This window comes from Danio rerio, chromosome 3 (genome assembly GCF_049306965.1).
Source record: "Danio rerio strain Tuebingen ecotype United States chromosome 3, GRCz12tu, whole genome shotgun sequence".
NCBI lineage: Eukaryota > Metazoa > Chordata > Actinopteri > Cypriniformes > Danionidae > Danio > Danio rerio.
This window is the reverse complement of record NC_133178.1, coordinates 97,501-112,370: the sequence shown is the minus strand read 5'-3', so window position 1 is coordinate 112,370 and position 14,870 is coordinate 97,501. Positions and strand designations below refer to the sequence as shown.

Here is a 14,870-nt window from a genome sequence, read left to right as displayed (position 1 = left end):
AGTGTGGGAGGAAACCAGAGTACCCGGGGAAAACCCACGCGAACACGGGGAGAACATGCAAACTCCGCACAGAGAGTATTGGTTGGCTCAGCTAGTGTTGAACCAATGACCTCCTTGGTGTGGGGCAACAGTGCTAGCCACCGAGCCGCTGTGTCACCCAAACTGAGGAGGAGGGAGAAGGGATGGATTTGGGGTGGGGGGGGGGGGGGGGGGTTCAAAAACGAAGATGAGGAATGAAGTTTAGGCTGGATATTTATATTGAATTTAGAGTGATCCAATTGGCTAGTTAGTGATCAGTGACAGGGATCAGCTGTAGTTAATCCTATCACATGCTCCTCTCGAAATTAGTTTGAGAAACTTCACTTAAATCTTCCACCTTAGAAATTCATTCATTCTCCTTCAGTTTAGTCCCTTATTCATTAGGGGTCACCACAGTGGAATGAACTGACAACTATTCCGGAGTGGATGACCTTCTATCTGCAAGCCAGTATTGGGAAACACCCATACACACTTATTCACACACACACACACACACTCATTTACACTACGGCCAGTGTAGTTGATCAGTTCCCCTATAGCGCATTTGTTTGGACTGTGGGGGAAACCGGAGCACCCGGAGGAAACCCACACCAACACGGGGAGAACATGCAAACTCCACACAGAAACACCAATGTGTCGACCTAACAAATATACTTATTTAAACAAAAAAACAACAAACAAAAAGCTAAATGTAAGAGTGAAACTAATAAACACTCACTCTGACCACACAGAGTCTGACAACAACAAACCCCACACGACATCCAGCTGAGACAAACCCAGAACTACTATAACCTCACTCTGTGTGTGTGTGTGTGTGTGTGTGTGTGTGTGTGTGTGTGTGTGTGTGTGTGTGTGTGTGTGTGTGTGTGTGTGTGTGCAGATATTTGATTCCCCAGCCAATCAGGTTGTCCGCTCACTGCCATGTCACTGATATATAAATGCACACACACACACACTTGCACACACACACAGATCAGCTGACACAGAAGCGAATATGAAGAGCCTGACAGTCCTGATCTTCTGCTGCCTGATGACTGTGTGTCTGAGCGCAGGTCAGTGTGCATGTATGTGTGTGTGTGTGTGTCTGAGCGCAGGTCAGTGTGCTTGCGTGTGTGTGTTTATCTGAGTGCAGGTGAGTGTGTGTGTGTCTGAGCGCAGGTCAGTGTGTGTGTGTGACTATTCTCTGTGTTCCTCTCTGCAGGTCTTCCTGACTCCTCAGATACTAAACTATTGAGTGCTGCAGAATCTCCTAATCATGAAGGTGAGACGCGTGCAGTGTGTGTTTGTGTGTGTGTGTGAGTGTGTCTCTGAGTGTGTGTCTGCATTTGTTTAGTGACTGTGTGTGTGTGTGTGTGTGTGTGTGCATTTGTTTAGTGACTGTGTGTGTGTGTGTGTGTGTGTGTGTGTGTGTGTGAGTGTGTCTCTGTGTGTGTGTCTGCATTTGTTTAGTGACTGTGTGTGTGTGTGTGTGTGTGTGTGTGAGAGTGTGTCTGCATTTGTTTAGTAACTGTGTGTGTGTGTGTGTGTGTGTGTGTGTCTTCTCCCAGTAAGCACTAGGTGTCATTCCAGCGTCTAGGTTTAGTATAGAGCAGATGTAGTCCGGCTACATGTGACCCAATTTGAGCCCCAATAAGCTGAAATGTGGCCGCATGTAGTTTGTTTGCTAAATAAAGTTTACGGTGTGCATGATACTCTGTTAGACCTCACCAGGCTTTTTTACAGTAGAACACTGGCAACACTGTTGTCAGCTACTCACTAAAAGTTTAGTTACAGTAAGTAGCTGGTAACAGTGTTGCCAGTGAATTACTGTAATAGAGCAGCAGTGGTAACTAACTGGAAACTGTTTAAGTTAATTACTGTACTGTAGTGTTACAACTCACAGCATTATACTGCATACACTTTAATAGTATGTCAAGGTGTTACTAAAATTAATTAGTATTCTTACCTGTTATTAAAAATAGAAGACATAAACATTCTGACAAATGTATTTTATTGTTTTGGCAGCAAACAAATATACAACAGAAAATGTATAACAACATTAAGAAATCAGTAGATATAAATATCCTCTTACATATTACTGAGAGCCACAGGTCTGCACAGTAAGACTGCGGTCACTAACGTTTAAGCATGCAAAATTCTGTCATACTGCACTGCGAAAAGGAGTGGGATTAAACTAAATAATTAGAGATTGAAGAAGCAAGCAACTGGTCCATAATTTTTGTTCAGAGAGGTCATGGTTTGATCTTTGATTAGTCTCAAGCAATCACATGATGTTATTTCGCATGTCAGCGTTCTCCAAGCTTGAACTTTCCAATGCTGCGAATTATGAAATGTGTCTCATGAGCTATCATTCCAGATCTGCAGTACTCACATGCGTATGAATGGAAGTCTATAGGGAGAAAAGTGCAGTGTGACCGGGACTTTAAGCTGTAACTCTAATTAAACACACCTGATCAAACTAATTAAGGCTTGTTAGAAATCTACAGGTAATGTTGAAGCAGGGTGGGTACTAAACTCTGCTGCGCTGCAGTTCTCCAGGAACTTGGAGTTTGACCCCCATGGTATACAGCAGGGGTGCTCAAACCTGTTCCTGGAGATCTACCTTCCTGCAGATTTCAGCTGCAACCCATATCAAACACACCTGCCTGTAATTATCACGTGGTGTTCAGGTCCTAATTAATTTGTTCAGGTGTGTTTGATATGGGTAGCAACTGAAATCTGCAGGAAGGTAGATCTCCAGGAACAGGACTGAGCACCCCTGCTATAAAACATACTTTTAAAGCAACTTCCAACATTTATCACAATCACATATGCAATAAAAAAAACACACATGCACACACACATACACACACACACACACACACACACACACACACACACACACACACACACACAGAAAGTGCAGCAGTGAAATGTGTTACTCTCTCCTCAATGCGAACCATGCATAAAAAAACTGAACAGCAAAAACACAAAAAAATTATCTTATTTTTTTAATAATTAAAAAATTAGCATATGAAAAGAACAAATAGATAGAGATGTAGATGGAAACATGTTTATCAAACACAGGCACAAACTGTCAGTTCTCAATTATTTAAAAAAAGTTTTAAATAATTATTAAAAAATAATAAAGTAGGCAACACCGAAAATCCAAAGGATCCAATCTTTTATTGTTATAATTATTATTTATCTACTTTAAAATCTCATGACAACAAACTTTTCTATTGTTTCTAATATAAATTCATAGGTGGAAACAGCTCTGAAAAATACTTAGCAACAAACTCACAACCTGTGACCGGACAGTGGAGCTTTAGTGTGTGGATGGCTATGTGTGTGTGTTAAATGTATAATCAGTCATTGATGAGCTGAAGTGTTGATGACTTGTTAATGCTTGTGCTGTCACTGACAGGCCAAATTCAGCCGTGATTTATCCTACACCAAACCTCGCCGGCTATTCACCGTCTAAAGGAAGTGTTGGACGACGGTTAAACGTCCATTAGACTTTCACTGACAGCCCAAATTCAGCCGTGATTTAGACTAGATTAGAAATCTTATAGAAATCTTTTAAACCAACACATGCTTGTGTGTGTGTGTGTGTGTGTGTGTGACTCTGCACAGGTGTGTTTGTGAAGCGTGACGTGGCCTCTATCATCATGAGACAGAAGAGGGCTGGAACTGCACCTGGAGACCTGACTCCATTTCAGCTCGAGAGGTACACACACACACACACACACACACACACACACACACACACACACACACACAAAACACTGACACTGACTTTATCACCCTTGTGTGTTCTTTGTGTGTGTTTCAGTCTCAGAGAGGTGTGTGAGACAAATGTGGCCTGTGAGCACATGATGGACACGTCTGGAATCATCACCGCCTATAAAACCTACTATGGGCCCATTCCCTTCTAGAACCACACACACACACACACACACACACACACACACACACACCAGCAGTGAAGAGATGCTGACTGTAATAAAGAGAAGATGCTGCAGTTGAATGTCTGTGTGTGTGTGTGTGTGTGTGTGTGTGTGTGTGTGTGTGTGTTCTTCAGTGTGTGTTTGCGTGTGTGTCGTCACTCGACTCATTGACTCCACTACACACACACACACACACACACACACACACACAGTGCTGTGGAGAGCTGTTCTGTCAGTAGTGCACTACAGTGTTGGGTTCCTCCATTAACAGACTGCAGTTGTGTCCTGAGCTCCTCTTCTGGTCAGTGATGTGGTGTGTATCAGTGCTGTGTTCCTCCTCCTCACCTGGCGGGGGTCTGATCTCCTCCAGCAGGTGTTGTTCAGGTGTGTTATAGAGCAGCTCTGCAGTTAACAGCTCCTCCATCACCGACAGCTTCATCACCTTTACAGGACTGTAGATCCGATTATATTTACAGAAGTGCCCAGAGCGGAATATACAGAGTACTGAGCGTGTGTGTGTGTGCGCGTGTGTGTGTGTGTGTGTGTGTGTGAATATTGAGATAAAGCCTGCAGTGAAGTGTGAGAGTGCTGACATCAGGTTATTGACATTAAAGCAGAGTGTAAACCTGTAACATGATGAACAGCAGATGAACAGTGAGAGGATCAACACATCTCTGAATCAGGAGAACTCTGTCAGCTGTACACTGAAGAAAGCGCTTCACCTGCCTTCACTAATGTGGCAATCACTTCCCGAAAGAGGAAGACTCTGACTACAGCGCAGAGCTCCTGCAGCAGACAGGGCAGCGCCTCCTCCTCAGCGACAGCCAGCGGTATCCTCTACAGTGCAGTGGAGCTGGTGATGTACCTGAAGGAGGTGAGCTGCTGTCCACCATGTGTTGTTCAGCTGGAGATGTGCTGCGGGTGTGTAGAGCTCTGCATCAGTCATGTTTGGATTGTTGTTGGTGTCGTGTGTCTCAGTTGCAGGGCTCAACGGTGTCACCATTTCGCTCGCATGTGCGACTAAAAAAAGATTTAATTGAAAGTAAAGTGATTCAGTGGCGTGTGTGGTTAATTTCTTCAGAAGCTTGACTGATGACTGATCTTTCTCAAGCTAAATAGTCGCTGGTGGCCCTTTTTACACACTGCTACAGTTCTCATCACAGGAAAGTGTAGAGTCAATAATTGTGCAAGGCATTGTATGATTGCACACTTTCCACAGTCTGATCTTTAATGGAAGTGCTCACCTGTGTGTAAGCAGCCTTCCTAAAATCAATGATCATTTCTTTTGTCTTTAAAACATCACACCATCTGACAAAGTCAGTGAGCACTGGACCATGACCGGCTTCATCATCATGGAGTTGACAGAGTCATCTGCATACTTGATCATCTGCATACTTGATCATCTGCATACTTGATCATCTGCATACTTGATCATCTGCATACTTGATCATCTGCATACTTGATCATCTGCATACTTGATCATCTGCATACTTGATCATCTGCATACTTGATCATCTGCATACTTGATCATCTGCATACTGGATCATCTGCATACTTGATCATCTGCATACTTGATCATCTGCATACTGGATCATCTGCATACTTGATCATCTGCATACTTGATCATCTGCATACTTGATCATCTGCATACTTGATCATCTGCATACTTGATCATCTGCATACTTGATCATCTGCATACTTGATCATCTGCATACTTGATCATCTGCATACTGGATCATCTGCATACTTGATCATCTGCATACTGGATCATGGTTCTGTTTCTCACCTGCTCTGGCACATGTGTGTGTAAAGGATGCAGAACAAAGGTGAAAGAACACATCCTTGTGGGGACCCGGTTGAGGAGCAAACTTTATCAGATCATCAGACATCCATTCAGATGAAGATATTAATTCCTCTCACTGGATCTGACAGTGTTTTGATCAGAGACGGAGCTTCTCATCCTGGTGCTCATATACAGATCAGTCAGGCAGATCTAATGTCCAGCCTCATGTTGAACCTGAAGAATAAACCTGACACTGGTCTGACACTGAGGCTCTGTCTCCTGCTGAAGCCTTACATATGACCAAATCCTTCATCAACACTCTGACTCAGATATATTCAGTGTCACATCGCTGTTTCCATTTCAATATCTTGTGTAATGATGGAGGGAGGAAAGTGCTCGGTTTAATTACCTTTAAAACTAACTAGCTTTTAAACTTCTGTAGTAACAGATTATCAGATTATGAGAATATCAGTGATATTGATCTGCACTCAGTAATCAATATAGTGTGACAGATAAAAGGAGTGAACTATATCTTACATTAATACACAAGATTCATCATGAGCAGGCGGTACAGAGACCGCGCGGATCTCTCCAGTGCTGAGTGTGTTTGAGGACATGTGGACACTGCTGTGCGTCTTCATCATGTATTCTACATGTGATTGACTGATGTGGAAGGCTTAATGTACATTTATATTCAGTGGCTCTCAAATGGATATAAGAGGAAAAAGCTGTGAATATATTATACTTATTATAATGTATTTTACTGTGGTGAGAAAGACATGTATTAGAGTCACCTTTATTGTTAAAAGATGTAATATTCTCGGATAGGATTTTCCATTCCCAGATGTAAACAGACAGTCGATATCTGCCATTATAAAGCTGATTTAATCATGTGTTAAAACTCTTGAAGAACTTTCAAACCGAAAATCAGCCATAACTCTGAATATACACGCTTCTTCTCGCGTTTTCTTTTCAGTTTATTTTATTTACACATTATTGTGTTTGTCAGAGCAGCAGCAGAACTGAACCTAAAGCAGACTTTTGTTTTGAAGATGCGAGTAATTGATTTAAATAATAAGAGTCCTGTAGGCGGAAGTGACGCGCGTGTAAAAGTGTTTTTCCGCTCATTTCAGGAAAGATGGCGCTCGCCGCGGGACGCGTTTATTGATCCGGATAAACCTGAATATTAGCCGTGTTATAACTGTTTTAATTAATAGAGGTGAGTGAGACTTTTACTCTGATCCTGTTTAACTGAATAAACTGAACATCCGCGTTTCAGTTCAGGTTTACACACGCGGGCGTTTATTCCGGAGCCCGTTCACTACTGCAGCAGCGTTTCTGCACAACACACACACACACACACACACACACACACACACACACACACACACACACACACACACACACACACACACACACACACACACACACACTAAATAGAGCACAATACAGCAGCACACACACTATATAGAGCAATATACAGCAGAACACACACTATATAGAGCAATATACAGCAGAACACGCTATATAGAGCACAATACAGCAGAACACACACTATATAGAGCACAATACAGCAGAACACACACTATATAGAGCAATATACAGCAGAACACACACTATATAGAGCAATATACAGCAGAACACACACTATATAGAGCAATATACAGCAGAACACACACTATATAGAGCAATATACAGCAGAACACGCCATATAGAGCAATATACAGCAGAACACACACTATATAGAGCAATATACAGCAGAACACACACTATATAGAGCAATATACAGCAGAACACGCCATATAGAGCAATATACAGCAGAACACACACTATATAGAGCAATATACAGCAGAACACACACTATATAGAGCAATATACAGCAGAACACACACTATATAGAGCAATATACAGCAGAACACACACTATATAGAGCAATATACAGCAGAACACACACTATATAGAGCAATATACAGCAGAACACACACTATATAGAGCACAATACAGCAGAACACACTATATAGAGCACAATACAGCAGAACACACACTATATAGAGCACAATACAGCAGAACACACACTATATAGAGCACAATACAGCAGAACACACACTATATAGAGCACAATACAGCAGAACACACACTATATAGAGCAATATACACTAGAACACACACTATATAGAGCAATATACAGCAGAACACACACTATATAGAGCAATATACAGCAGAACACACACTATATAGAGCACAATACAGCAGAACACACACTAAATAGAGCACAATACAGCAGCACACACACTATATAGAGCAATATACAGCAGAACACACACTATATAGAGCAATATACAGCAGAACACACACTATATAGAGCAATATACAGCAGAACACACACTATATAGAGCAATATACAGCAGAACACACACTATATAGAGCAATATACAGCAGAGCACACACTATATAGAGCAATATACAGCAGAACACACACTATATAGAGCAATATACAGCAGAACACACACTATATAGAGCAATATACAGCAGAGCACACACTATATAGAGCAATATACAGCAGAACACACACTATATAGAGCAATATACAGCAGAACACACACTATATAGAGCACAATACAGCAGAACACACACTATATAGAGCAATATACAGCAGAACACACACTATATAGAGCAATATACAGCAGAACACACACTATATAGAGCAATATACAGCAGAACACACACTATATAGAGCAATATACAGCAGAACACACACTATATAGAGCACAATACAGCAGAACACACACTATATAGAGCAATATACAGCAGAACACACACTATATAGAGCACAATACAGCAGAACACACACTATATAGAGCACAATACAGCAGCACACACACTATATAGAGCAATATACAGCAGAACACACACTATATAGAGCAATATACAGCAGAACACACACTATATAGAGCAATATACAGCAGAACACACACTATATAGAGCAATATACAGCAGAACACACACTATATAGAGCACAATACAGCAGAACACACACTATATAGAGTTTTTTTGCTCTATTTGACACACACACATGAGAGTATTTGGATGTAGACGCTCTCCTTCAGTTTATTCCTGACTGACCTCAGTTCAGACTTCAGATGTTCACTCTGGCACACACACACACACACACACACTCTGGTAATGACTGTAATGTGTTTTATTCTCTGGTGTGCTATCATCATTGTCAGACATTACCGTGTGTGGTTAGCTGTGTGTGTTTATATGATCCGCTTTCTCTTTATTTATCAGTCACCGCAGTGCTGCAGTTAACAATCTGTGTTTGTGTGTGTGTGTGTGTTTGTGTGTGTGTTCTGCTCCAGGTGACCGCTGCCGGCAGTGATCATGGGCCGCCGCTCCACCTCCTCCACCAAGAGTGGGAAGTTCATGAACCCCACAGACCAGGCCCGTGAGTACACACACACACTCTTTCTGATATAGATAGACACACTATTAACACACACTCATGATCAGTGCGTCAGTAACGTGTGTGTGTGTGTGTGTCCATGTCCACAGGGAAGGAGGCACGAAAGAGGGAGCTGAAGAAGGTCTGAGCTCAACTTTATTCTCAGCAGCAAAACAGTCTGTGTGTGTGTGTGTGTGTGTGTGTGTGTGTGTGTGTAAGATGAGCTGATTTGTGTATGTGTGTGTGTGTGTGTGTGTGTGTGTGTGTGTGTGTGTGTGTGTGTGTGTGTGTGTGTGTGTGTGTCTTGCAGAACAAGAAGCAGAGGATGATGGTGCGCGCGGCGGTGCTGAAGATGAAGGACCCGCGGCAGATCATCAGAGACATGGAGAAGCTGGACGAGATGGGTATGTGTTCTCTCTCTCACACACACACACACACACACACACACACACACACACACACACAGACAGATCATCAGAGACATGGAGAAGCTAGATGAGATGGGTGTCTGTTCTCTCACACACTTTTCTGTTTGTGTTCGTCTATGTGTTTGTGTGTCTGTGTGTGTGTTCCTGTGTGTTCATTCATTAATGTGTGTGTGTGTTTGTGTGTCTGTGTGTGTGTTCCTGTGTGTTCATTTATTAATGTGTGTGTGTGTTTGTGTGTCTGTGTGTGTGTTCCTGTGTGTTCATTCATTAATGTGTGTGTGTGTTTGTGTGTCTGTGTGTGTGTTCCTGTGTGTTCATTCATTAATGTGTGTGTGTGTTTGTGTGCAGAGTTTAACCCGGTGCAGCAGCCGCTGCTGAATGAGAAGGTGCTGCGTGATAAGCGTAAGAAGCTGCGGGAGACGTTTGAGCGCATCGTCCGTCTGTACGAGCGGGAAAACCCCGAGACTTACAAGGAGCTGCGCAAGCTGGAGCTGGAGTACGAGACCAAACGGGGACAGCTGTCGCTCTACTTCGACTCCGTCAAGGTGTGTGAGAGAGTGTGTGTCCATGCGTGTGTGAGACTGATCACCTGTCTACAGCAGTGGTTTTCGACCTGTGGCGGTAGATTATTAATATAACATTAGTCAAGTATCTAGTCATAATTTGATGTATTAAGAAGTTTAAATGACGAGAACTAAAGCTAACAAGACGAAAAAAAATTCAACGCTCACATTTAGACGTCACTATAATAATGATCAACACGCTCACATTCAGACGTCACTATAGGAACGATCAACACGCTCACATTCAAACGTCACTATAGTAACGATCAACACGCTTACATTCAGACGTCACTATAGTACCGATCAACACGCTCACATTCAGACATCACTATAGTACCGATCAACACGCTTACATTCAGACGTCACTATAGTAACGATCAGCACGCTCACATTCAGCTGTCACTATAGTAACGATCAGCACGCTCACATTCAGCTGTCACTATAGTAACGATCAACACGCTCACATTCAGCTGTCACTATAGTAACGATCAGCACGCTCACATTCAGACGTCACTATAGTAACGATCAGCACGCTCACATTCAGACATCACTATAGTACCGATCAACACGCTCACATTCAGACGTCACTATAGTAACGATCAGCACGCTCACATTCAGCTGTCACTATAGTAACGATCAGCACGCTCACATTCAGCTGTCACTATAGTAACGATCAACACGCTCACATTCAGCTGTCACTATAGTAACGATCAGCACGCTCACATTCAGACGTCACTATAGTAACGATCAGCACGCTCACATTCAGACATCACTATAGTACCGATCAACACGCTCACATTCAGCTGTCACTATAGTAACGATCAACACGCTCACATTCAGACGTCACTATAGTAACGATCAACACGCTCACATTCAGCTGTCACTATAGTAACGATCAACACGCTCACATTCAGCTGTCACTATAGTAACGATCAACACGCTCACATTCAGCTGTCACTATAGTAACGATCAACATGCTCCCATTCAGATGTCACTATAGTAACGATAGACACGCTCACATTCAGACGTCACTATAGTAACGATCAACACGCTCACATTCAGCTGTCACTATAGTAACGATCAACACGCTCACATTCAGACGTCACTATAGTAACGATCAGCACGCTCACATTCAGACATCACTATAGTACCGATCAACACGCTCACATTCAGACGTCACTATAGTAACGATCAACACGCTCACATTCAGCTGTCACTATAGTAACGATCAACACGCTCACATTCAGCTGTCACTATAGTAACGATCAACACGCTCACATTCAGCTGTCACTATAGTAACGATCAACATGCTCCCATTCAGATGTCACTATAGTAACGATAGACACGCTCACATTCAGACGTCACTATAGTAACGATCAACACGCTCACATTCAGCTGTCACTATAGTAACGATCAACACGCTCACATTCAGACGTCACTATAGTAACGATCAACACGCTCACATTCAGCTGTCACTATAGTAACGATCAGCACGCTCACATTTAGACGTCACTATAGTAACGATCAACACGCTCACATTCAGCTGTCACTATAGTAACGATCAACACGCTCACATTCAGCTGTCACTATAGTAACGATCAGCACGCTCACATTCAGACGTCACTATAGTAACGATCAACACGCTCACATTCAGATGTCACTATAGTAACGATAGACACGCTCACATTCAAACGTCACTATAGTACCAATCAACACGCTCCCATTCAGATGTCACTATAGTAACGATAGACACGCTCACATTCAGACGTCACTATAGTAACGATCAACACGCTCACATTCAGCTGTCACTATAGTAACGATCAGCACGCTCACATTCAGACGTCACTATAGTAACGATCAACACGCTCACATTCAGCTGTCACTATAGTAACGATCAGCACGCTCACATTCAGACGTCACTATAGTAACGATCAACACGCTCACATTCAGCTGTCACTATAGTAACGATCAACACGCTCACATTCAGCTGTCACTATAGTAACGATCAGCACGCTCACATTCAGATGTCACTATAGTAACGATAGACACGCTCACATTCAGACGTCACTATAGTAACGATCAACACGCTCACATTCAGCTGTCACTATAGTAACGATCAGCACGCTCACATTCAGCTGTCACTATAGTAACGATCAACACGCTCACATTCAGCTGTCACTATAGTAACGATCAACACGCTCACATTCAGATGTCACTATAGTAACGATCAGCACGCTCACATTTAGACGTCACTATAGTACCGATCAACACGCTCACATTCAGCTGTCACTATAGTAACGATCAACACACTCACATTCAGCTGTCACTATAGTAACGATCAACACGCTCACATTCAGCTGTCACTATAGTAACGATCAACACGCTCACATTCAGCTGTCACTATAGTAACGATCAACACGCTCACATTCAGATGTCACTATAGTAACGATCAGCACGCTCACATTCAGACGTCACTATAGTAACGATCAACACGCTCACATTCAGCTGTCACTATAGTAACGATCAACACGCTCACATTCAGCTGTCACTATAGTAACGATCAACACGCTCACATTCAGCTGTCACTATAGTAACGATCAACACGCTCACATTCAGACGTCACTATAGTAACGATCAGCACGCTCACATTCAGACGTCACTATAGTAACGATCAGCACGCTTCTATCTGCTGAGTTGTTGAATGGTCATTACCATGGTAACTCTGTCGTGCGGGTCTCTCCTGCTCTTTATGATGTTCAGTGATGATCATGTAGAGCATCAGCTGGATCTCTCTGGGCTTGATGATCGGTTCTGGCAGTTTATTCAGTAAAGACGTGTGCGTGTTTGGTTTGGTGTCTGTGAGATATTAATGTCTCTCTCTCTCTCTCTCTGTGTGTGTGTGTGTGTGTGTGTGTGTGTGTGTGTGTGTGTGTGTGTGTGTGTGTGTGTGCGTGCGTGTGTGCGTGTGTGCGTGTGTGTCCACCAGAATGCAGAGTCCGTGGAGGTGGACAGTATTCCTCTTCCAGAAATGCCTCACGCTCCCTCCAGCATTCTCATCCAGGACATCCCACTGCCCGGAGCCCAGCCACCCTCCATCCTGAAGAAAAGCAGCGCACTGGGGTGAGCAGTACTGTGATTGTTATAGCGTTACTGTGATTGTTAGCATTACTGTGATTGTTATAGCGTTACTGTGATTGTTAGCATTACTGTGATTGTTATAGCGTTACTGTGATTGTTAGCATTACTGTGATTGTTATAGCGTTACTGTGATTGTTAGCATTACTGTGATTGTTATAGCGTTACTGTGATTGTTAGCATTACTGTGATTGTTATAGCGTTACTGTGATTGTTAGCATTACTGTGATTGTTATAGCGTTACTGTGATTGTTAGCATTACTGTGATTGTTATAGCGTTACTATGATTGTTAGCGTTACTGTGATTGTTATAGCGTTACTGTGATTGTTAGCATTACTGTGATTGTTATAGCGTTACTATGATTGTTAGCGTTACTGTGATTGTTATAGCGTCACAGTGATTGTTGGCAATACTGTGGTTGTTGTTGTTGCTGTGATTGTGATGACGTCATTGTGATTGTTAGCGTTACTGTGATTGTTATAGTGTCACTGTGATTGTTAGAGTTACTGTGTTTTTTTTACATCACTGTGATTGTTATAGCATCACTGGGATTGTTTGCATTACTGTCATTGTTATAGCGTTACTATGATTGTTAGCGTTACTGTGATTGTTAGCATTACTATGATTGTAAGTGTTACTGTGATTGTTATAGCATCACTGTGATTGTTAGCGTTACTGTGATTGTTAGCATTACTATGATTGTAAGTGTTACTGTGATTGTTATAGCATCACTGTGATTGTTAGCGTTACTGTGATTGTTATAGCATCACTGTGATTGTTAGCGTTACTGTGATTGTTATAGCATCACTGTGATTGTTAGCGTTACTGTGATTGTTATAGCATCACTGTGATTGTTAGTGTTACTGTGATTGTTATAGCATCACTGTGATTGTTAGCATTACTGTGATTGTTAGCATTGCTGTGATTGTTAGCATTGCTGTGATTGTTATAGCATCACTGTGATTGTTAACGTTGCTGTGATTGTTAGCATTCCTGTGATTGTTAGCATTGCTGTGATTGTTATAGCATCACTGTGATTGTTAGCGTTGCTGTGATTGTTATAGCATCACTGTGATTGTTAGCATTGCTGTGATTGTTAGCATTGCTGTGATTGTTATAGCATCACTGTGATTGTTAGCGTTGCTGTGATTGTTAGCATTGCTGTGATTGTTATAGCATCACTGTGATTGTTAGCATTACTGTGATTGTTAGCATTGCTGTGATTGTTAGCATTGCTGTGATTGTTATAGCATCACTGTGATTGTTAACGTTGCTGTGATTGTTAGCATTCCTGTGATTGTTAGCATTGCTGTGATTGTTATAGCATCACTGTGATTGTTAGCGTTGCTGTGATTGTTATAGCATCACTGTGATTGTTAGCATTGCTGTGATTGTTAGCATTGCTGTGATTGTTATAGCATCACTGTGATTGTTAGCGTTGCTGTGATTGTTAGCATTGCTGTGATTGTTATAGCATCACTGTGATTGTTAGCGTTGCTGTGATTGTTATAGCATCACTGTGATTGTTATAGCATTACTGTGATTGT

The 14,870-nt window shown here is 42.2% G+C and overlaps 2 protein-coding genes across 2 annotated transcripts in view; both read left to right on the top strand.

Annotated features, from left to right (window-relative positions):
* The first annotated feature begins 1,005 nt into the window (after positions 1–1,005).
* On the top strand, positions 1,006–3,985 carry bglap (bone gamma-carboxyglutamate (gla) protein). The gene is given in 4 exon segments (NM_001083857.3): positions 1,006–1,091; positions 1,241–1,300; positions 3,655–3,748; positions 3,854–3,985. Coding segments are annotated over 4 exon segments (315 nt in total). The 5' UTR covers positions 1,006–1,033; the 3' UTR covers positions 3,957–3,985.
* Positions 3,986–6,892: 2,907 nt separating this feature from the next.
* wbp11 (WW domain binding protein 11) overlaps positions 6,893–14,870 on the top strand; it is an 11,510-nt gene continuing 3,532 nt past the window's right edge. Inside the window, 6 exon segments of the mRNA NM_205652.1 lie at positions 6,893–6,970; positions 9,114–9,199; positions 9,307–9,338; positions 9,507–9,600; positions 9,973–10,169; positions 13,174–13,307. Coding sequence (NP_991215.1) covers positions 9,136–9,199; positions 9,307–9,338; positions 9,507–9,600; positions 9,973–10,169; positions 13,174–13,307 — 521 coding nt within the window. The 5' untranslated portion in view covers positions 6,893–6,970; positions 9,114–9,135.